At 40.9% G+C, this 23,848-nt stretch overlaps 1 protein-coding gene across 1 annotated transcript in view; it reads right to left on the bottom strand.

Moving 5' to 3' along the window:
• Window positions 1-23,848, bottom strand: part of LOC131237050 (1,4-alpha-glucan-branching enzyme 1, chloroplastic/amyloplastic-like) — a 51,524-nt gene that overhangs the window by 10,045 nt on the left and 17,631 nt on the right. The window contains exons 5-12 of the mRNA XM_058234689.1: window positions 16,097-16,366; window positions 14,207-15,113; window positions 12,074-12,190; window positions 11,795-11,857; window positions 10,123-10,230; window positions 9,106-9,207; window positions 7,222-7,289; window positions 7,060-7,141 (exon numbers count right to left, since the gene is read on the bottom strand). Coding sequence (XP_058090672.1) covers window positions 7,060-7,141; window positions 7,222-7,289; window positions 9,106-9,207; window positions 10,123-10,230; window positions 11,795-11,857; window positions 12,074-12,190; window positions 14,207-15,113; window positions 16,097-16,366 — 1,717 coding nt within the window. The remainder of the gene's footprint in view (window positions 1-7,059; window positions 7,142-7,221; window positions 7,290-9,105; window positions 9,208-10,122; window positions 10,231-11,794; window positions 11,858-12,073; window positions 12,191-14,206; window positions 15,114-16,096; window positions 16,367-23,848) is intronic.

The raw sequence follows: 23,848 nt of genomic DNA, 5'->3' as shown, positions 1-23,848 counted from the left end.
TTGAGGAACCAGTTGAAGGTGGGCAAGTCAGGGAGGGCCACGTTTGGGAGCGTGAGAGACACCATGACCAAGTTAGGGACGAACCCGTCAGAGAACGTGTGAGGTACCGAGGTCAAAGAGTAGGTCATAGAGGGGTTTGTGCCCAGCCACCCCACAGAGAGTTCTAGGTCCACTAATCCTGATGAGAGAGTGATAAAAGGAGTGAAGGTCGATGCCCCTATCTTTGATGGTCGCTTGGATCCCAAGGCATTCCTTTATTGGGTGGCAGACATGAACCACTATTTTTAGTGGTATGATATGCCTGATGCCTATCGAGTGAGATTTGCCAAGATAACCAAACTTTTTTGGACCAACATGGAGTGTAAAATTGAGAGAAGTGGAGAACCCCCCAGTTGCGCACTGGGTAGAGATGAAAGAAGTACTTAAGGAAAAGTATCTCCCTCTCTTACAGCCAAAGGCTCCTAAACCAATGGCAAGCTCTGCACCAGGGATCCATGAATGTGTCAGATTACATCATCAAGTTCGAGGAATATATCATGTGATGTGACGTTGAGGACCCAATGATTACATTATTCAGATTCAGGACGGGCATCCGATTCGAGATCCAACAAGAACTTTTCTCTCATGACATTGACACATTAGAGCACATGTACCAAGTGGTGCAATACATTGAGTACTATATCAAAGCACCAATTGGGAGGTGATTTGACTCTCAAGATTCAAGTGTTACGACTATTCCTCATGGGACTAAGTCTAATGTGGGGAGTCAATCCAAGCCACAAGTTGGTTCCCAATCCAACCCTATAGATGTCAAAGGAAAAGAGGATAGCAAGTGTTAGCTCTAAGGGAGGTGAGCCAACGCGGTGTTTCAATTGCCATGTGTTGGGTCATTTTGCGCATCAATGTCCCTCAAAAGAGAGGAACAAGGCCCTAGTGATTGAAGAAGGTGAGAATGAGGGAGATGAACAAGGCGACTATAAAGAAGATGTTCATCAGCCCAATGTCACTGGTGCTAGTGACGAGAAGGTAGAGAAAGATGAGACCACACCACTTGTTGTAGTCAGGTGCGCCTTGACCAATGCTAAGGAGACTTATGACTGGCATCGGACTACGATTTTTTACATCTATGCAAAATGTGGGGAGAAGAATTGTAAGGTGATCATCGATAGTGGTAATTGTACAAATGTGGTCTCCACTGGCACTTTATTCCGTTTGGGTTTAAAGCTCGAACCTCACCCTCAGCCCTTTAGAGTTTCATAGGTTGACACATCTTCCATGCCCGTCACCCAGCAATGTCATGTGCCTGTTCATTTTGGATCATATTCAGACTCGTTGTGGTGTGACGTTCTGCCCATGGATGTTGGACACATCATTTTGGGGTAGCCTTGGTTATTTGACCGCGATGTGACGATATATGGCCGCTCAAATGTGTGTTCATTCAAACATCAGGGCAAGAAGATCACTTTAGTTCCTCTCCCACCAAAAGGCAATGTAGAGAAGAAAGCTGAGGGGAAGTCGAGTAACCCAAGAGATACGAGGAAATTCCAACCTAAGTCTCTCCATGTTATAAACGCTAAGGAGTTTAACAACGAGACTAGGGTAGATTCGATGGTGTACGCCTTAGTGGCTGGAGAAGTTACATCTAAGGTTAGTGTGATTCCAATTCCGAATGAGTTTCACGATGTATTCCTAGAGGACTTATTGAATGAGCTTCACCCCATGAAGGACATCCAGCATGCCACTGATCTTGTTCTTGGGGCAACTCTACCAAACTTTCCTCATTATCGAATGAACCCTACGGAGCATGCAGAGTTGAATAAGCAGGTAGATGAGCTCCTTAGGAGTAGTTTCATTCGAGAGAGTTTGAGTCTGTGTGCCGTTCCAGCGCTTCTTACACCCAAGAAAGACGGCACGTGGCGCATACGTGTGGACAGTAGAGTCATTAATAAGATCACCTTCAAGTACCAGTTTCCCATACCGCGTCTTAATGATATGCTAGACATGATGGCAGGTGCCACCATTTTTTCTAAGATTGATCACAAGAGTGAGTACTACCAAATACGTATACGCCTAAGAGATGAATGGAAGACAACTTTCAAGACGAAGGACGGGCTATACGAGTGGCTAATCATACCCTTTGCCCTGAATAATACCCTGAGCATATTTATAAGAGTGATGACCCAAGTGTTAAGACCCTTTATAGGTAAGTTTCTTGTTGTGTATTTTGATAACATTCTTATCTATATCACATCAAAGGAACATCTCCACCATTTAAGGCAAGTTCGTGGGGTCCTCAGAACTGAGAAGCTTTATGCCAACCTTAAGAAGTGCACATTCATGTTAAAGAACGTTATTTTTTTAGGGTTCATGTTATCATCTGAGGGCATGAGAGTAGACCCCGAGAAAGTCAGGGCCATAGTTGAGTGGCCTGAACCGCGCAATATTCACGAGGTGTAGAGCTTTCATGGCTTAGCAACTTTCTATAGGCGGTTCATTCGATGGTTTACTTCCATCATGGCTCCCATTACCGATTGTATAAAGAAAGGGGAGTTCGCATGGACTACTGCAACCTATAGGGCATTCAAGGAGATTAAGGGCAAGATGAGCGAAGCTCCCGTCATGCGCCTTTCAGACTTTTCTAAAGTCTTTGAAGTTACGTGTGACACATCTAGCGTAGGTATAGGTGGAGTGCTTCTTTAAAAAGGGCACCATGTTGCTTACTTTAGTGAGAAGTTAAATGAGGCAAAGCAATGGTACTCTACCTATGACAAGGAGTTTTATGCAATCGTTCAATTCTTGCATCATTGGCGTCATTATTTATCACCACAAGAATTTGTCTTGTTTTCTCATCATGAGACCTTACGTTAACTCAATTCCCAAAAGAAACTAAACTTTAGGCATGTTACTAAACTTTAGGCATGTTAAATGGGTACAATTTCTTTAGGAACATTCTTTCGTTCTCAAACACAAGGCCAAGGTCGAGAACAAACCTGTTGATGCCTTTAGTCGTCGTGTGGCGCTACTCCAGAGTATGAGTGTAGAAATGACTAGGTTTGAGTAGCTGAGAGGAGAGTATCTTACATGCCCAAACTTTGATGGGTTGTACATGTCAGATTTGCTCAATGACCCTCAATCGAGTGGTCCTTTTCTTATATAGAAATCATTTTCCCTAATTACAATATATCCCTTAATTACAATATCCCCTAATTACAGCATAATATCTCCTAATTACAGCAACATCTATATCCCCTAATTACAGCATAATATCTCCTAATTACAGTAGCATCTATATCCCCTAATTACAGCATAATATCACCTAATTACAGCATCTATATCGCCTAATTACAGCAGCATCTATATCCCCTAATTACAGCAGCATCTATATCCCCTAATTACAGCATAATATCACCTAATTACAGCATTTATATCCCCTAATTACAGCATAATATCACCTAATTACAGCATCTATATCCCCTAATAATAGCAGCATCTATATCCCCTAATCCAGGAAAGATATTTACAAATCTGTTTCCTAAATAACTGTACAATTTATTTATGGTAGGTATGTTGTCTATCCTACTAACAGTACATGTCAGTATGAGATGTTTAGTCAAGCAACAGTCGCGGGTTTGTCATCATCGATAACTTTCTATCTAAAGGTGACAGACTCTGCATTCCCCATAGTTCCGTTTATGATTTCCTAGTCTAGGGCTTCATGCTGGAGGGATAGTTGGTCATTTTAGTAGAGACAAGACTATCGCCCTTGTTGATGATAGGTTTTATTGGCCAAGTCTCAAGAGAGATGTAGCCAAAAATTTTGGGTAGTTTAAGACTAGTCAATTGGCAAAGCAAAAGAAGCAAAATATGGGATTGTATATGCCCTTGCCAGTGCCACATGCTCCCTGGCAAGACATTAGCGTGGATTCCGTGTTATGCTTACCAAAAACTATCAGGAAGCACAATTCCATCTTTGTGGTCGTGCCGTTTTTCTAAAATGGTCCTCTGCTCCCATGTTCTAAAACAACGGATGCTCCCAACATTGCAAAATTTTTCTTTAAGGACGTGGTTCGTTTGCATGGCTTGCCGAAGTCCATCATGTCAGACATAAATGTGTGTTTCATGAACTATTTTTGGAAGACACCGTGGAACATGATGGGAACGAAGCTTTAGTTCTCATCGGCATACCATCCTCAGAGTGATGGTCAGATGAAGGAAGTGAATAGAAGTCTCGGAAATCTGTTACGTTGTCTTATGAGAGACCATATTAGGACCTGGGATGTGGTGTTAACCATAGCTAAGTTTACATATAACAGTTCTGTTAATAGGTCCATAGGCATGAGTCCATTTGAGGTCATTAATGGTTACAAACCTAGGAAGCCTATAGATCTCATACCCATGCCTATCTCTCATGGGCCATCGGAGTCCACAAATGTATTTGCACAACACATTCATGATTTGCATCGCGAGACCAGAAAACAGATTGATGCAAGTAATGAGAAATATAAGATCATTGCTAACTCTCACCGCAGATTTAAAGAATTTCAGGTGGGTGACTGTCATGGTTTGCATAAGGCCTAAGCGGTTTTCGCAAGGAACTGTAAAAAAAAAATTACATGCCTGCAATGCAGGTCCTTATAAAATATTGAAAAGAATGGGCTCTAATGTTTGTGGTGGATCTTCCATCTAACATGAGCATTAGTTCCACATTCAATGTGGAAGACCTTGTGTCTTGTCATATGGACCTACAACTTCATCCACTAGCCCTCCTACAAAACCCTCACCTTGTTCCAAATGGTGATGACCCTGGCTCGTGCCTGACCCTTCTTCCCACCCAACATGGAAGATACCAGAGGTACCTCATGAAGTGGAAGAACAGGCCAGCATTGGATAGCACGTGGATCACAAAATCAGAGTTTCGTCGTTTGGACCTGGAGCCCCTAAAGCACTTCCACAGTTGTATTTCGCCAGTGGCGAATTCTTTTCAGCTGGGGAGAATTGATGAGGGCATCAGAGCATCATCCTATCGTGTCTACCAACGGAGGAGGAAGACCCTAATTGAGGCCCCGGTTTCATTATGGCTAGATGATTGCTACGTGGGGCCTAGCAGGCTGCATTGAAGACCCCACATGCATGATTCGTGCATCTGGAGGTCCCCATACTGGGACGATGCATGTGGGTTGCTTTTATTAGAGATTTTGACCATTGGATTTCGTCTGTTGGCCCATCGGACCATCAAATCATGGTGAGTGAGCCATTGGGTCTTTTGGACCACCAGATTTTGGACTTTGTGGGTTCCCCTTTTTTTAATTCTCTAGTTTATTATTTATTTTGGACATGTTGAACGTTTTAGATTGGTTATTAGTATTTTAGATTGCTTAATATTGATTGGACCACTGTATTTGAACTGTGGTGGCATTTTTGTAATTTTTGAATTTGAGGATATGAAAGCTAGGGAGGGGGGGCGTCCAAGTCTTCTACCCTTGTTTTAGAGAAAAGGAAAAGAGAGAGGAACTCTTTCATGGCTTTGTGAGAAAGCCTCCTTGCATCTACGAAGATTGGAGAGGGTGTGAGACCCATGTGGAGTGATTCCACAAGTATCTTTCTTTTGTTTTCTTCGATTCAAGGTAGATATATCTTCTCTCTCTCTCATCCCTTCTTCTCTCCTCATCAGCTTCTTTCTTTTCTTTACCTTCTTTCTTCTTCCATCAACAACCAAACCCAACCCATCCTCCTCTCTTTCCCCACGTCTGCACGCATGCTGCACGCGCATGCATCTATACAGTCAGCCACGAGTTAGACCCCTTTTCCCTTGTTTCTTTCCTCATTCCCTTCTCCAAACCTCACACATTAAACCCATAAAGTCCCTACACCTAGAATTCCAATTTGTCCCAATCTGTCAAATTCCCAAATTCCCCAAATCCCTAATTTCTCATTTTTCAAATTCACCGCCCTTAGCCATCCGAAACCCTAATTCCTCCATCCTACATCAACAACCCTAAATTTCTCAATCCCAATATCAAACCCTAACCCTAAAAGCCTAATTCCCTAATTCTATCCTCCCTAAACCTAGCCATCCACACTCTAATTCCCTCCAATTCGAACCCCTTCCATTCAAAACCATCCTACAATTACCGAACAGCCCTATACCTTTAAATCTCTTAACTTGGTGCATGTTTTTTATATGTATGTGGGTGAATCCTATGCTAAATGGGGAGTTTTACTTCCCATGGGGCCTTTCTTAACAATATTTTATAGCTACATGCATTGTGGGATGTTTGTTGTTTGAATTTATGCCTTGGTGTAAATCTGAAAATTTTAATTTGTGATAGAAAAGCATGAATTTTGTATTTTAGTTACTTGAATTGAACTGTTTTATGATCTTACTATTGCATATTAGTCTAGGCCATTTGTCCTGCATCACTAGACCACTTGGACCACCAACCACTGTCAGATCCATCCTCTGGACAACTTATTGGTGGCAAATCTAACTTGTGCCCCCTCGACAAGCACTGGATTTTCCTCTAGGGCCCTCTGAAAATACTATTTATCATCCCTAAACTAAAGTTGTTTTTATTATTTTCTAAATGGGAGATAATAAACATACTCAGATTTCATCTAGACAAATGGACAGCTCAAGTCTTACAATTACCATAATAAAACTAAATGGCACAAAATTATTTAGAGTTGTCTCAGGCAGCCCGGATGTTTATTGGAGCTCAGAAGAGACTGGGATGAGCCATTGAAGTTCCTTTTTCTTCATGAATTTGCCTCTAGGATTAAAAAATAAATAAAATTGTTCATTAGTGTTGGTAGAGAGTCGAATGATATGGCAGATCATTTGTCTTAGAGGCATCAATCAACCTTTCTTATGCGATGGAACTCATTCCCTCTTCCCTGATTTTCTATTTCATTGTTTTTAATAGAAGTTTCTGCTCTTTCTTTAAAAAAGGAAAAGAAAAGAAGAAGAAGAAGAAGAAGAAGAAGAACAGCAAATATCAATCATTCATAAAATTGTTGAAAAGCAAGTGATGACCTGAAGAAGAAAAGAAGAATACTTACTCTTCCAGATCCACCAAATTCCCAAGCATCACTATCCAACGCAACTCTATATTTTCCCGGTAAGTCACACCCGACTTTGTACCTGGATATGTCAAACAAGGGTCAAATAATTGAATACTGAGTAATCAATTTCTGGCATGCCTTGTTAAAAGATGAATTTACCCTTGATATGTATTTTCTGGATGGAAATTGAAAACAAAAACCAAATCTCCACGTTCAAACACAATAACCTGAAAATGAAACCAGACAATCAATATATGGAGGCAAAATCATGACCAAAGTTAAAAGATGTTGGAAACTTCGACAACTTATGTTTACAGGATTTTGTTGCTGTGACAGAACAAAATGAAGGTCAGTAACTTACGATTGGCCCAGGTTTTGCAAGCCCAAACGAAGCTACACATGACAAGGAACATGTGTCGGTCACCCAAGCTGTGTATCAGATGGGCCCCACCTTGTCAATGATCTTACCCAAAATCAGACCACATGACTCATTAGGTTGACCCATACATGTAGTATGGATAGTGAAAGAGAAGTTGCCAACGATCCAACATTTTATTTACACAAATAATGGACACTCAAGCTGTGCATCAGGTGGGCCCCACCTTGTAGATGACCTGATCCAAAATCAGAGCAGTCAACTCATCAGGTTGGCCTGCACATGTACATAGACAATGGATGGTGAAAGAGAAGTTGCCAACAATCCACATTTTATGTACATGTATGTATGATATGTAGCTCGCCTGATGAGTGGACCAACATGATTTTTTGGCCAGGTCATCCCATGGAAAGACGCGCAACTTGAATGCTTAATGTGGGCTTGGAAAAACTCTGACCAGGCCATCAAGTTAGAAGCTGGAGAATAACCTACTTATTTCCTGTCATGTACATCTAGAATGTGATGACTTCACATTTTCACCCGAAGATTCTTGCAAAATAAACTCATTGCATGACATGTATTACTGTTAACTAGCTAATCAGGTAATATAAAATGCAAACTGATAAGGGGAATGTAAATAATGGCAAAAAGGTGAAATTAGGAGGTGGATACACCGGCATTGGTTCAGATAGTAGAATAGCAAGCAGGGCCTTCATGGCTTACTCCAATTTATCTCTAGAAAATAGCCCATTTCAAATTTTATTTAGGTTGGTAATCCATAAAACCTGATTTTTCCCCCCCTTTTTTTCTACAACAACAAAAAGAAATTATTAAGAACTTCCTCAAGAGCGACAAAATACAAGGATCCATTAAGACAATCAATAGGACTCTCCAATTCAAAGGGAAGATCTCCTCACCCATTCCTTAGCATGGCTATCAATGATACTTTGGGTCCGACAATGTAGATCAGATGTAGATTTTCAGGTCTGTTAGTTTATCTACGGATTTAGATGTCAATTGCACAAAAAGCAAAAGCCTTTGTTTAATACAAACTTTGGACCCTAACGAGAATCTTGATAAACAGTTATAGAACTGCAGTGTTTCCTCTCTTCTTCTTTTTTTTCCTTTTTTGGAGCTGCTCATATCAGAGTGTTTTTTTTTTTTTTCTGAGAAGCAATTTATAAATAATCTTTTGCCTGGCAAGCTTGTCTAACAATGCATGCTAGAGACCATTAATATTTGCAAATTCCTAAAGTACAGTGTTGGCTATGGTTATGTCGGCATGTGAGTGGTGCTTGCTAAACATGTACGACTGGGCTCCCTGCTATCCAAGCACAGACCATTTATCTATTGGGCCAGACCATGCCCAGGCCCATCCATTGGTATATAAAATGAGGTGTGGGCCTGACGCATGGATGGCTAGTTCCATAAGCCTGATGGGAAGGCCTTGCAGTAAGAAGTTACTTTTTCCCTGCATCTTTACATCCTATTCTGTATGTCTTGGGAAAGATTATTAGGCATTTTGTTAAAGGGGCTAAGACCTCAAAACTTCAGATGTAAGAGTTTGCAAAACCTTAAGTGCGTGCAAATGCTACAAAAAAAATGCTGAGAAATAAATACTGCATAGATGAAAATGAAACATGCACAAAAAAAGGCAGCATTCATACCTTGTCTTCTTCACTTGCACTGCTCACGATCTGCTTCAGTGATGCAATGAATGAAAAGGACTCATCAAGTGCGTTCATAGCTTGGTCGAAGGCATTCATGAACTGGGTTTGTTCCAAGTACAAGGAAGACTTCCGTTAGAACGAAGGTAACAATAAGACACTAGCTGGTTATAAGTCATCATAGTGACACACTGTTCAGGTGAAAAAACTGAGAAAAATAAAAGAAAAATAAAAGAAAAGGTGATGGATCAAGTACATTCTCATGGTGCTAACTGCCATTCAAGTTTGGAAGGAGTCAGGGACAACTGAAACTTTTGAGAGAATGTTTCGGTATCTTGAAGAAGAGCAATTACATGATTCTTGATACTTGGGTATCTAGTTTGTACTAGTATGAAAAATATTTCCCAGATTTTAAAATATCATGATAAATGCGTTAATGATATAATCATGAGATTTTCAAATTCTCACATTTTTAAAATATCGCACTTTTATCACACTATTAACTTGAAAAATAGTGAAGAACAAAGTAAGGAATTTGTTGTACAAATTTATTTTAAATTTATATTTATTTAATAAATTCATAATAAATATTTTAAAATATTTTTACTTTCAGCGAGATTTTCCAAGAATATCCCAACAAAAACATCAAATTTTGAAAATCTATCGAGAAATTTCCAGGCCAAAAAATTGCTGAGAACAAGATTTGTCTCTACGGTTTGTACAAATGAGACCCATGGTTGGTTGACCCAGACCATTGTTCTGATGGGTCCACAGTTTGTACCAACTGAAAACACGGTGATCCTATGCATATCCTTGGTCAAAAATCAAATAATTCATAAAGGAAAGAAAGAAAAAAAAACATGGATTTACCTTTTTTGCATCTAGTGAGGCAAAGGGATGAAGGAAATTACTGTATAATACCATATTAAAAATACCACACAACCAAATATGTAAATCAAAGAACAATGAAACTGAGGCAGCATGCTATAAAAATGGCTTTCTGAGGATTTCTTCAACCTTGTATCGTAAGTGATCTGTATCCATGAGGTCCCACTGACGTCTGCATTTATCATAACTCCAGTCATTGCCTTCTCTTGGAAAGTCGATCCATTCTGGATGGCCAAACTACAAAAAGTATGCATAACAAAGGAAATAACAATCAGTTCACAATGATGCAAAGAGAATCTACAAACTCGGAAAATTTTAAAGCTAAAGAAGTACAAGAGAAAAGGACCAGTGAAAAGTAAGTTGATGATGAGCTTTGCTAAGCCACCAAGATTTATTTATAAGAAGCAGCAGCTTAGGGATCTAACCCATGAAAAGTACGCCGATAATGAGCTTTGCTAAGCCCGCACGCGATAAAGCTCATGTACATACCATACATGTGCTGGCATGGCATGACAGGCCTAAGATCCAATCCATCCATCAAAACTCACCATATGTTGATTCCCAAGAATAAGATAGATTCACCGGTCAGGTGAGAAACAGTTTGCAAAACAAATGTACGGCTCTGTAAAAACTTGGCTTAAGTTTTCTATCCCATCCATCATTTCCAATATCAGGGCCCACATGTTGACTGGACCACATTTAATTTTTGCGAAAACAGGTACAAGGTCAGACCAACCTGATGGATGGATTAGATCTTGCACATATGTGCCTTACTAGCACATGTGGCCAGTGTTCGAAATATCGGTATCGCCTTACGTATCACACCTTGGGATATGGATACATATCGGTTATCGCATGGGATATATCGGTTGTACTTGTATCGCGTAATGTATCATTATTGTTGGAAACATGGGGAGACATTGGGAAATTGGTCGAATTTTTCAATACAACTTCAGTAATTGTTAAAAAAGACTTCAATACACACTTATAAATCAAAACATTGCAAAAAAAAAAAAAAAAAGTGCACATAATAGGTTTTCTTTGTATAGGGTCCTAATCTATGCATTGTCTAACTGAATTGATGCAAGTATAATCAAAGTCTATTCATATAATTTATAACTGTAAGAAGCTGTGTGGAAACACAAGCAAAACATTCAAAAGCAAAAGACGAATCACCACATCAGGTTACGTACATGTTTGATTTTATGTTTGGATACAAAGATTGCAACCGATTTGTGAGAAATTGGGAATTTTTTATTTTTTTTTTCAATTTTCCACAAGTCAGCCCATTTCATCCAAATCTCGAAATCAAAGCTCCCAATTCATGATTTTTCATGCAAAACATGAATAATCATAGAATTGTAACAATTTAACACTGATTTAACATGATTTACAGAAGAAGAAAAAAGGATCGAAAATGCTCACCGGATCAAACATGTGGGATATAACCCACTACTTGTGCGTTTCGTATCGCACAGGTGGGATACAAGATATATCGTGAGATATATCAGCAAATATCGTCAATGCTTATAACACTGCGTGTGGCGTGTACATGAGCTTTATTGCACATGCGTGTGCCCTTAGCAAAGATCCTAAAAACATATGGATAAATTATTACATCATTTTTAAAGAGCAACCTCATTCTGTTTTAGGACTTCTAAAGATCCTTCACAAGAAACAACAATAAACCCAAGGAGTGACTGTTCAACCCTAAAGCAGTAATACTGATGCAAACTAGAATTTACTTCTTGAAAATAATGGTGCCAATTTGAATTTGAAAAGAAAGGGCTCAGTTTACTACCTCATTTCCCATGAAATTAAGGTAGCCATCTCCTCCTAATGCCATTGTTAGGAAGTGAATCATCTGCAATAATAGATCATAATAGAAGTAAATACATGTTTTATTCTGACCAATATCAGAACAGCATATAAAACATATAAAACCATAATCTATTCAATGAGCCTTTCAAATCAATTTTATAAAAACAAGAAACTAATGAGATACCATATCTGTACACTTGCTTAACTATAACTACCACAAATTCTAGAGAGAGAGAGAGAGAGAGAGAGAGAGAGAGACCTTGTGAAGTGCAATTCCTCGCTCAACAATAGGTGAAGCTGTCGTCAGAGTAGACATGCCAGAGTACATTTCCTTGTCCATCAGGAGAAATGCAACTGTCTTATCACCCACAATGGCCTGTGCAGAAGTACGAGAAACCACTGTGTCAAAGAACTAGACAAGTGATTGAATATGAATTCCTTAATGCTCCTGTTTATAATCCCAATGAAAATAGCTAATGAAAAGCACACTGCTTATTTGCAAGCCAAAGACGAAATGGAAGGCCATGGAAACAACACGAGTCATCATTACTGCGAAGTTCCTTTCAGTTTTGGAAAATTAACAAAATTTCATTGAAGGAGAACAAGATAGACCAGGGAACACAGTGACAAATCACGTCCTTGAAAATTTCTCGGCCCAGAAATTTCTCAGGAGATTTTCAAATCTTGAGATATTATTGGGAAAATCTCACCAAAAATAAAGATATTTAGAAATATTTATTGTAAGTTAATAAATAAATTTAAAATTTAAATATATATTTATATAATAAAATCCTACAGATTTTCCCGATAAGGGTCGGAGGAGTCGGTGATTTGCAAGGTCAAGTTGCTAGTGATAGAATGGGCTTCTATTTTGAAAGATTATGCTGATTGTGATTCTCCTCTTGTATTCTTTCCCCACTTTACCTTTTCTGGACGGTGGATCTGGGCAGCCACTCCCCCTTAGATATATATATATATATATATATATATATATATATATATATATATATATATATATGGAAAAGGTTCTATGCAGTCGAGCTCATGGGAACTTCCCATGAGGTCGAGCTGTGTGGGCCCCACCGTGATGCGTGTCGAACATCTACCCCATCAGTCAGATGCACCATTCCATGGTGGGCCTAGGGCTTAAAAATCAAGTCAATCCGTGACTTTTTTGGGCCACACCACATACAAAAGTTGAGAGGGGTTACCCTCCATTAAAACATTCATAATCATTTGTTGGGCTCACTGAGAACTGGTTCACAAATTCAGCCCATCCATTATGTGTGTCCCACTTGGATGAGGGGTCAGACCAAGTTTCAGACGCATCCAAATTTCAGGTGGGCCCCACCAAGTGATTTATATGTTTTAGCCATGTCTTCATATGATTTTAGATGGTATGGCCCACCTGAGTTCCGTATACGGCTGATTTTTGGGATATCCCATAATTTATAGGGGACCCATCAAATGCACGGTGTTGATGTTCGACACACATCACAGTGGGGCCCACACAGCTCAACCTCATGGGAAGTTCCCATGAGCTCAACCACATAGAACCTTTTCCCATATATATCGCAATAAAAATATCGATGCGATATTTTAAAATCAGACGACATTTTGAAAATCTCACGATAATATTTTTTAGTGTATTTTTCATGATATTATAGCAAGATTTCCAAAATCTCGGGGGGCAATTGCCACACTGCTAAGGAGGAAGGCAGGAGCTCCTGATACATAAAGAAGAATGAAGGAGACTTCCTTTGGTCAAAACGTCAGCCCAAAATCGTTTGCCTCTCTACTCGCATGGGTAAACAAAATGTTAAGTTGCAAGCAATGTACCAGAGAAAGAAATTTTAGTTTAAGAGGAATCATTGGGTCATGAAGCACTCAGGACATGACATGTGCTGATGTGCCTGGTCGTACAAGTGGGTCCCATGGTTCAGTGATCAAGACCATCGACCTAATAGACGCCACCATGGAAGGGGTTTGATCTAAATATCCTTCAGATAGGAATTATCCAAGTCCTTTGAGCAGGGCCTACAAATAGACAGTTGAGAGAAAAAGAAACACAGACAGTCCAAAAGGAGAATGATATAGGATGTTCAGATCCTATAGGGTCAATCAGATACAATGGTCTGATCAGTGAACCATAGGCCCCGCATTGTACAGACCGCTTGCATCAGGATCTTATAATTCCATCCAATGTAAATGCACAAGGCAGAGAATTTTCTCAAGTTTCCATTCCTCGTGAAGACGAAAGGAATGGATGTTTCACACAAGAAAAGAAAAGCAATGTTCTTTAAGTTTCCAACCACTTCTTGAATTTATTACTTATCATCTGTGTCCGTCAAACTAATAATTTGTAATATTTCCAAGAAATGCATACAAATACCTGATCGTGACTCTCAGCATATGATATACACTTTTCAGTGTATCTCCTGTTTGTCAAGCTCGAGACAATTTCTTTCATGGACCACTCATCATCTTTCTTGTTCTTCAAGTAATCAATCCACCTGTCAGGGATGGCCATGGCCAAGCGATAATCAAAACCCACTCCTCCTTCGGAGACAGGCCGACCCAGAGCTGGCATACCCGAAACATCTTCAGCAACAACAGTCGCACTGGGCAAGAGTTTATGGGTCAGATGATTAGCCAGCATTAGATAGACAACAGCATCCACATCAGTTGCCTCACTGAAATACTCAGTGTAATTCCCAGTAAATGCCATGTTGATTCCGTGATGATGATACAACATTGAAGTTATCCCATCGAACCGAAAACCATCGAACATGTACTCCTCTAACCACCACCTCAAGTTTGACAGAAGAAACCGTAGAACTTCCCAGTTGGCGTAGTTAAATAATCGACTATCCCATAGCTCATGGTAGCCTCGTGGCCCGGAGTGAAAGTAGGAATCCTGGGTGCTCTGGCCCACATCAAAGCCATTGAGACCATCGGTTATGTTATTACTTGCATGGCTGTGGACAACATCCATCAGAACTCGCAAGCCTAAGCTGTGAGCTTTGTCTATCAGATACTTGAGGTCTTCTGGAGTTCCTGATCTACTGCTGACAGCAAAGAAGTTCGTAACGTGATAGCCAAAGGATCCATAGTAGGAATGTTCCATGATAGCCATCAACTGAATGGTGTTATAGTTGTTTGACTTTATGTGGGGCAGAACATCATCAGCGAATTCTCGATACGAGTTAATGCGTGGTTCCGAGCTACTCATTCCTACATGAGCCTCGTATATGCGCGGTGCGTCGGGCGTTGGGGGACGAGCATGCTTAAACTGATACCTGCATGATCAAATGAGACCATCAACCATGTCTCCTGAAGCTACTTCCTGTTGAGCTTCTGTCATTAAACGTAGTCTGGAAGGTGATGTAACATTACCATGATGACCGTCTCTATCATAGCATTTAATCAAATATATAATAGATGAATGCTCTAGTGCTCGCACAGAACTATAAGTTATGGTGCTCCTAGTTGCATCGGGAAACTTAGTTCAATCCATTGATCTAGACTGTTCATTAGGTCCAACGCAAATTTCATGGCTACCACAAAAACACCATGCTGATCTGACAAACATTAACCATCTGATCCGTGGCCTTAAATATGGACGATGAAGATCATTTACACAAACTGATCCATCTGTGTGTTAGGGGTCATCATGGATTGCTTATAATTCTACATAATCACTTTTGTTGGGTAATCATAACCATCCCATCCATGGCTTTGGAAAAAAAAAAAATGGATATAGAAAATAAAAGCCAAACCAATGATGGATTGGATCATCTTATCAGTGTGATTTTTGCATGTTAGCCCATGAAATGTGTACCCAACTTAATGGACAGTTCAGATCAATTGATTGGACTGTCCAAGTCAACCAATGTCTCATAGTGCTCTAACAGCACTGGAGCATTTCTCTATATGACCCCCTTCTGTCATACATGTGGCAGGGAGGATAGTGGTCGGGAACATCCACCTGTTGGGCCTATGGTTCAAACATGATGCAAATTGGACAATCCTAGACATCCGATGTGTGGCCTTTCCACACACACACACACACTCATATTAATGTGGTTTTGAACCATGGCCCATGCATGGACAGAGCCCACGGATTGGATAGATCTGATCTTTTGTTCCTCCACCAGGAGGTTCAGGAGTACAGTGCAAGGGGTGCTCCATCATATTATCATAGAGAGAGCTCTTTCATATCATTTCTAAGATTGATAACCATTTCCTAGAGAAAAGCACAAAGCGACAGAAAGGTCAGCACCTTTCCGAAGGTGGTGGTTCCCAATACACACCATCATATGGCGCCGCAAATCTCGTCGGATCAACTGTTGCGTATTTGATCCATGCTGGAATTCGATCAACCCATATTCCATCACCATGCTTAAAGCGAAATTTGACTCTCGAATCGTGGGGAATGGCTGGTTTTCCACCTGAATCAGGGATTTTGACTGACCAAACACCAAACTGATTTTTCTCCATTCTGTGGTTGGAGCCATCCCAGCCATTGAAGTCTCCAATAAGCTGTGCTTCCCTGCATACACAGAATGTAAAGCTTCCAAGTGGCCATGTGCAAATGAGTAAAGACAATACGTCGATCAATGAGACACTAATTCATGTTAACAATTAACAGATAGCTAATGAATGCAGCCAAGTAACATGTCATAACTAGTGGAGGCATCAAAAGGCTTCCTACCAAGTGTAATGTTTTCTTTAGGGCCTGTTTGTTATAGAACGATCTAAACTGATTTTGCATTTTTGACAGGACTCACATAACAACATGGGGAACATGGCTCCATGTCATCAGCATCCCTGTCTTTTGGCAGGAAAGAGAGAGCTAATCGCGATGTCTTTCATTTCGTCTTCAAGCCGAACAAAAGACATCGGAATTGTTGGGCTCTTTCCTGCAAGAAAAACATTGAACCCGATAAGGTGAGGGCCTCATGTTGTCATGTTCTGTCAAAATCCAAATCAGTTTCTTTTAACGCAAGCAGGCCCTATGTTGCGTGCAACAATTTTCATATCTTAGGATCAACATGGGAATCAGGAAAAAGATAAGCTGAACTACTCCAAGGTTGTTGAACCTACCTGTACTTACACAATACATATATATTTGATGCTAAATGTCATTAGAAGAAAAAGAAAAATACATCAAAGAAGAACAGACAAAGGTTCAACCTGCATTACATAGGCACTTTTTGGGATCAGGGACATGAGACTATGGATTTGTCAGTCAAATCCGTGAACTAATCAAATTCATGGATTTGCTTGGATTCGGATTTGGCAAAACCCAGTCTGCTGTTTGTTAATCAAGATACAACTCCAGGGATCTGATTTTTCAAAGCCATTATCTTCTGTTTTGGATAACAAATCCATGGATTTGGAATTTTGTGAAAATAAAAATAAAATTGGATGATTGATATGGTCAATCACATGGTTTGAAACTGTTGATCACGTGTGTGCCTTACCCGTCCATCATTGTGTAAAAGTCCATCCAAGCCATCCCAATCATGAGGAATGCTATGACAGCAAATCCCCCAAATGAACATGTGCAACATCCCACTTTGACCAGTTGAGTGCTCCATTGGCGGTGGCCCACCTGTGATCATTTTGTTGTAGCCCATCATAGAAGTAACCACATCAACCCATCAGTTTGATTTTAATCCAAGTAAAATCTAGGAATTAAGATACAGTATACGTTAACATGGACTGCTGATGAGTCAAATGTTTTCTTAGTGTAGGTATGCCCCACTCAATGAGCCTAGTTTTTTAACTGGGCACATGTAAAGTGTGCCCAACCTGATTAATGGGCTAAACTACGTATGTGTACTCCTGAGCGAAGGCTACTCAATGGAGTTAAATTTTTTGTGCCTGCTTGCCCCTAGGTGTTGACCATCATCACGCTGGCTGAATCAACAGTAGATCAGTGTAGTTGAATGTCAACAATTGGTCAATTCTTTCTAACCATGCATCATTTTGTAGACAGTGGGTCCCAGTTGACAATGCCACTGATCTGACTCCTTAGCCATGGCTTATACATGGTGGGGCCCACTAGATGAATAATCAGGATCTAACATCGTCATTCCGTGACAGCACTGATACCCTATACATATCTGACTGCAGCAAACCACACCAAGATAGCACCGCCAAATCCACCACTACGACCACGTACACCACCACCAGAACCACCAACCCAAACCCATAGTCTACCTCATTGTCACTGTCACCCAACCTCCATCACTGAATCCACCTCAACCACCAAACCCCCTACCAACTCCGGGTGCCATCACCCCCAACACCACCTACCTCCGCCTCCCAACCACAACCACCACCTCACCTGCTCCACCTCTGACTCCTCCACTGCTCCAGCGCCACAAAGAGAGAGAGAGAAAGAGAGAGAGAGAGAGAGAGAGAGAGAGAGGGAGGGAGGGAGTTTTGTGTACAGATCTGAAAAGGGCAACAAATTTTCTGCTCTTCTTCAATGACATCAGTGAACGAGATTGATGGTCGACGAACAATCAAACTTATTCTTCTCCTCTGACTAGAGCCTTTGTAGTTTCCCATGATCAAACTACTACAAATCCTCAAAAATCTCAAAATTGTGGATTTTCCAAGCCTTTAATTGTAATGGGGGATTTGAGTTTCAGTAACAACTACGGACTTATGGTGGTGGGGATCTGATGAATCCCCATTGGTGCATATTTTGATTTCAGCGATTTTGCAAATCCTTATGCAAAATAGGCCCCTAGAGAATAATATCTTCAATAACCAAAGCATTTCAAAAGGCTCCCTCTTGGCATGAGTATTGGCTACGTGTTGAATGGACAAAATGAAATATCCAAAAGGGACTTTTACCAAAATGGCCCCAACTTATGGTATTTCCATGTTTTTTGGCCTCCTTTTACCAACCAAAAAAAAAAAAAAAGAGCCTTCTCACCACTTTTTGAAAAATCAATGGACCAAGATACCCCTGCTTGGAGCCTAGTGTCTGTACGGTCCTTTCAAGTGCGGGAGAAGCTTTGTAGCTTCGATCCCGAGGCATGTTGTGGCCACCGATTGATGATTGGACTCACTAGAAGGTAGAACCAATCCATTCATGATGAGGACATCCGAGCACTTATGGCTAGACGATTATCAGATGGGGCCCACGGGGCCCAAGTCACATTCCTAGCCATCATGAAGACCCCACACTAGGGCAAATGCACGTGAGTTGCTTGTTTAGAGCATTTGGACCGTTGGATTGCATGGGCAGATCAACCGGCCCGTTGGATCGCGCATGATGGATCTTTGGACCCCTCTTGATCGTGGCCCATCTTGATTGTAAACCACCCCATTGGCCACGAATAATTTAAGATAGTTTAGATTTATTTGTTTTGAGTAGTTTTTGTCATTTATTTTATTATTTTTGAACCATTTTATGTTTTACTTGAGCTAAGCCTTTTTTTTAATGAGAATTCTTTCCTAAGAAAGGTTTTTTGTAAAAGTCTTTTTCTAAGACTATAAAAGGTTTGGAGCCCCTTTAGGGTTTGATTATTATGGACCATGAATGAAAAGAGTTTCCACTTCTTTGATGTGTGAAGCCATTTAGGAAGTGATTCCCCTAATTCTCCTCTTGTTTTCTTCCTCTCTCAAGGTACTCTTCTCATCTCTCTTTCTTCATCTTCTTCTTCTCTTTCTTCTTTTTTTTTTTTTTTTTTAATGATTCTAAACCAACCTAGACCCATTGTTTGAATTATCTCTAATATTATCGTTATCTCTAGCTTGGCGATACCGATAACACTGGTAGTATTAGAAATTCCGGGCATCAACAATGTATTGCTAAGTATCGTCTACATATCAATATCGCAAATATTTTTAATTGTGTAAATTCCAGGTGTCACTTGTATTGCCATTGTATTGATATCGCCAATGTATCGTCAATATTTTCGACTATGTAAATTCTAGGTGACACTTCCATCATAAGTGTATCAACGATATTTCAATAATATCACAGAAAGACTGTTTATTTAAAAAAAAAATCAATTTAATTTTTTTTATGAGCACATTATTGTATGCAGTTTTCAATTTGTCATTGCTAATATTGATAATATCTCAATATTATTGTTATCGCAACATGCTCGATATCAAGACCAGAGTCCTTTGTTTCCTTTCCAGTTGTTGACGATTTCTTGGCAAAGTATCGTGAGTTGTTGATATTATGCAATATCGATGGATATTTGGATAGATGATTAGATGGTTAGATGGGATCAATGGGATGGTTAGATTGTTTCTTACGATGACACATGCTTTTAAGCCCCCATTAAATGGGAACCAATTGCGTATACATTCTTTTTGCAAATTTTTTATTTCTAAATATGCAAATATGCATATTTTAGCATCTCCTGAAGTTTCACTGAAAATTCTACCATTTTCTCATGTTTTTCCGCATTTCCGGTTATTAGCGATATTATCAGCAATATCGATATTGTTTTCGTATCCCCGGCCAGGCGAAACTTGTAGCAATACTGATACTTCAAACACGACCTAACCTACACCCAACTGAACCCAAGTTCTTGCCATGAATAGTACCACGGAACCAGACAACTCCAATCCGTGGCCCCCTTGCTTCGAATCTTCGACTTCCCTCCTCCCTTTGATCCCCTTTACAAAACCCTTAAACATAAATCCCAAAATCCCCAAATCTGAACCTTAATCCGAATTCCCCCAAAATTCTATTAACCCTAAACCTAATTTCTTCATTTTTTTTTTTTTTAAGCAACGAGAATATATTAAAAAAGAAAAAGGATACAAGGGGCTACAAGCCTAATAGGAGAAAATTAAAATCTTTAAGAAGAGGAACATTAGAGCCCCATTCGATAAGAAGTTTTTTCGCTCTCGATCCCACAGATTCAGCCGAAGCTTGCACGTTGTTGAAACACCTATCGTTCCTCTCCTTCCAAACTGCCCACCAGATTGCCATAATAGCCATTTTCCAAACCTTGGAAGTAATTTTACCCAGCTCGAAGTCGTGCCAATAAGTGAGAAAAGAGGAGGCAGAATCTGGCACGCAACCGACTACGCCGAAGCGAGAAAGGAAGTCCTGGCGAATCTGAGTGACGAACGGGCGGTACACGAGCAGGTGGTCGACGGATTCATCACAGCCCATGCAACAGAGACATGTTGGTGAGCTGTATACCTTTTTTCATAAGGTTGTCTATGGTGAGGATCCGGTTCCTAGAGGCGAGCCAAGCAAAGCAGATAAATTTTGGGGGGACGGGGTATTTCCATATAAACGAGGAAATCGAGGGGGGGAGGGGATGAGAGCAGTGTAGAGATGTCTACGGCAGCTAATGTCCCAAACCACACCCGACTCCGAATAAGTGAAGAAGTTATCCACAGGGCTGTCTTTCTTGATTGTAAGGCAATAAATGGAAGGGAATCTATCCTTTAAGTGTTTATCCCCGATCCAACGGTCCTCCCAAAACCAAATAGATGACCCATTCCCCAACTGATAAACTATGTTCTCAATCACCGGATTCTTGCAGCGCATGATTCCTTTCCAAATGCGAAACGCCATGTAAGCGGAAGAGTCCCTAGTCCACCAACCTCCCAAGGACGAACCATATTTCCCTTTGATGACCATATTCCATAGAGCTTGAGGCTCCGATCCGAGTCTCCACGTCCATTTGCCTAGGAGGGCCTTATTCATCACCTTCAGGTTTTTAACGCTAGCGCCTCCGTCTCGAAAATGTCTGCAGACCTCTTCCCAATCGAGGAGGTGGAATTTCTTCTGGTTTTCCTTGCCACTCCACAAGAAATCCCTCCTCAGCTTGTTGATCCGACACAAAACAACAGACGGGCAGGGAAATAGGGACATGAAATATATGGGGATATTCGACAAAGCAGCTTTTATAAGTGTGAGCCTCCCCCCCATAGACAGTAATCTGCATTTCCATCTGGCCAGAGTCTTTTGGAATTTCTCAACCACCTTATCCCACATCGAAATTGGAGGAGAGCCAACGGCAAGGGGTAGGCCCACGAAGAATGTCGGGAAGGAGGCAGTAAAGCAGCCTAAGATTAAGGCAAAGGAGTTTAGTTCCAAATCTAAAACATTTATTCCAAAAGCTTTGGACTTAGCCATGTTGATACGTAAGCCAGAAACTGCCTCGAAACATCTGAAAGTTGTGTGCAGATTAGCAATGGCTTCAGAATCCGCTTGCAGGTAATCAACGTATCGTCCGCGAATTGAATATGAGAAATTGGCAAGTCAACCCCTGGAATCGAGATACCTTTGAACAGACCAGCCCCTTGGCCCTTAAGCAGCATCTGAGATAAGGCCTCCGCAATCATCAGGAAAAGAAGAGAGGAGAGAGGATCACCCTGACGAAGGCCCCTCGAGCTGGGGAAGAAACCTTTCGGAGTTCCGTTTAACAGGATCGAAAAGTGTGGAGATTCAACACACGCCTTCATCCATGTCCTCCATTTCTAACCAAAACCCATCCGGAGAAGCATATAATGGAGGAAATCTCAGTCCACATGATCATAAGCCTTCTCAATGTCGAGTTTACAAAAAACAGATTTGATCCCAGCCCTATGGCAGGAATGAAGAACTTCATTCGCTATCAGTGCACCATCGATGATCTGTCTGCCTTTAATAAAGGCGTTTTGATACTTGGATATCAGCATATCCATCACAGAAGCAAGGCCTAAGGATAGGATTTTTGCCAGAATTTTATACGGGCTGTTAATGAGGCTTATAGGCCTAAAGTCGGAGAAAGAACAAGCCCTAGGGACTTTGGGGACAAGGGCAATAAAAGAAGCTCTGATTCCCTTAGAAAGCTTGCCCCTGGCATGGAATTCGTTGAGGAAGTTCATGATATCCGGGCAAACAGTATCCCAGAAGGCATGGAAGAAGCTCATAGGGAATCCATCAGGATCCGGGGATTTCTCTCCACCCATCGAATCAATAGCCACTTTAACTTCATCGACCGCAAAGGGAGCCTCCAGCCACTCAGCTTCCGAGCTGAGAAGCGAACGAAAAGGGATACCATCCAAGCGAGGCCTGGACCAACCTTCAGAGGATAGGAGGGAAGGAAAATGGAGCACCGCAACTTCCGAAATCTCATCTTTATCATCAACTTGTCTCCCATCCACTGAAATATTGTGAATTGCTTTAGCCTGAGCTCTCATCTTAGCAATGCTGTGGAAATATTTAGTGTTCTTGTCTCCCTCAGAAATCCATTTGGTTCTCGATTTAATCTTCCAAGATAATTCGTCTTCCAGGGATCTAGAAGAGATGGATTGAATAACTTGGATACGCCTGGATAACATCTCCAGGGAGGGATCGTTGCCTTCCAATCCAGAGTCGATTAGATGGAGCTCTGCTAATAAAGCCTCTGTTTCGCTTTCTTGCTTTTGAAGCACGTCTTTCTTCCACACTTTTAGGTTTTCCTTAAGCATGCAAAGCTTACACATGAAACTGTAACTAGCGAAACCGCCCGATGGGAAGGAGGACCACCACTCCACAATTTTCTGGTGGAAGCCATCGATACTGAGCTAGGCGGGATTGAATCTGAAAGGCTTAGGGCCCCAATCATCGTCGATAACTGAGAGAAGGATAGGCCAGTGGTTGGAGGTCGTTCTAGGAAGGGCAGTCTGAGTCAAAGACAGGAACTCCTCAATCCAGTCTAATGATACAAGGAACCTATCAAGTCTCGATTGAATCTGGGATCTACAGCCGTTAGACCCAGTGAATTTTGCACCAGAGGGGGAGATCAACCAGTTCCTGGGCTTGGATCCAGTCAGAGAATGACTACATGGCGATAGAAGATCTCCAACGTCGGGGGTGCTCGTAAGGAAAGCGAACCACATTAAAGTCACCCACAAAGAAACAGGGCCCTGCGAAAGACTATCTAATGACAGTCAGTTCTTCCCAGAAATTAGGCCTTAAAGAGTTGACAGTAGGGCCATAAACAGAAATCACAATACAACGGAAAGAAGAAAACTTATCTTGGAGGATGACTGCTTTAGAGAAGGC

The sequence above is a fragment of the Magnolia sinica genome, chromosome 2 (genome assembly GCF_029962835.1).
Source record: "Magnolia sinica isolate HGM2019 chromosome 2, MsV1, whole genome shotgun sequence".
Classification (NCBI taxonomy): Eukaryota; Viridiplantae; Streptophyta; class Magnoliopsida; order Magnoliales; family Magnoliaceae; genus Magnolia; species Magnolia sinica.
This window is presented reverse-complemented; position numbering and strand designations above follow the sequence as displayed.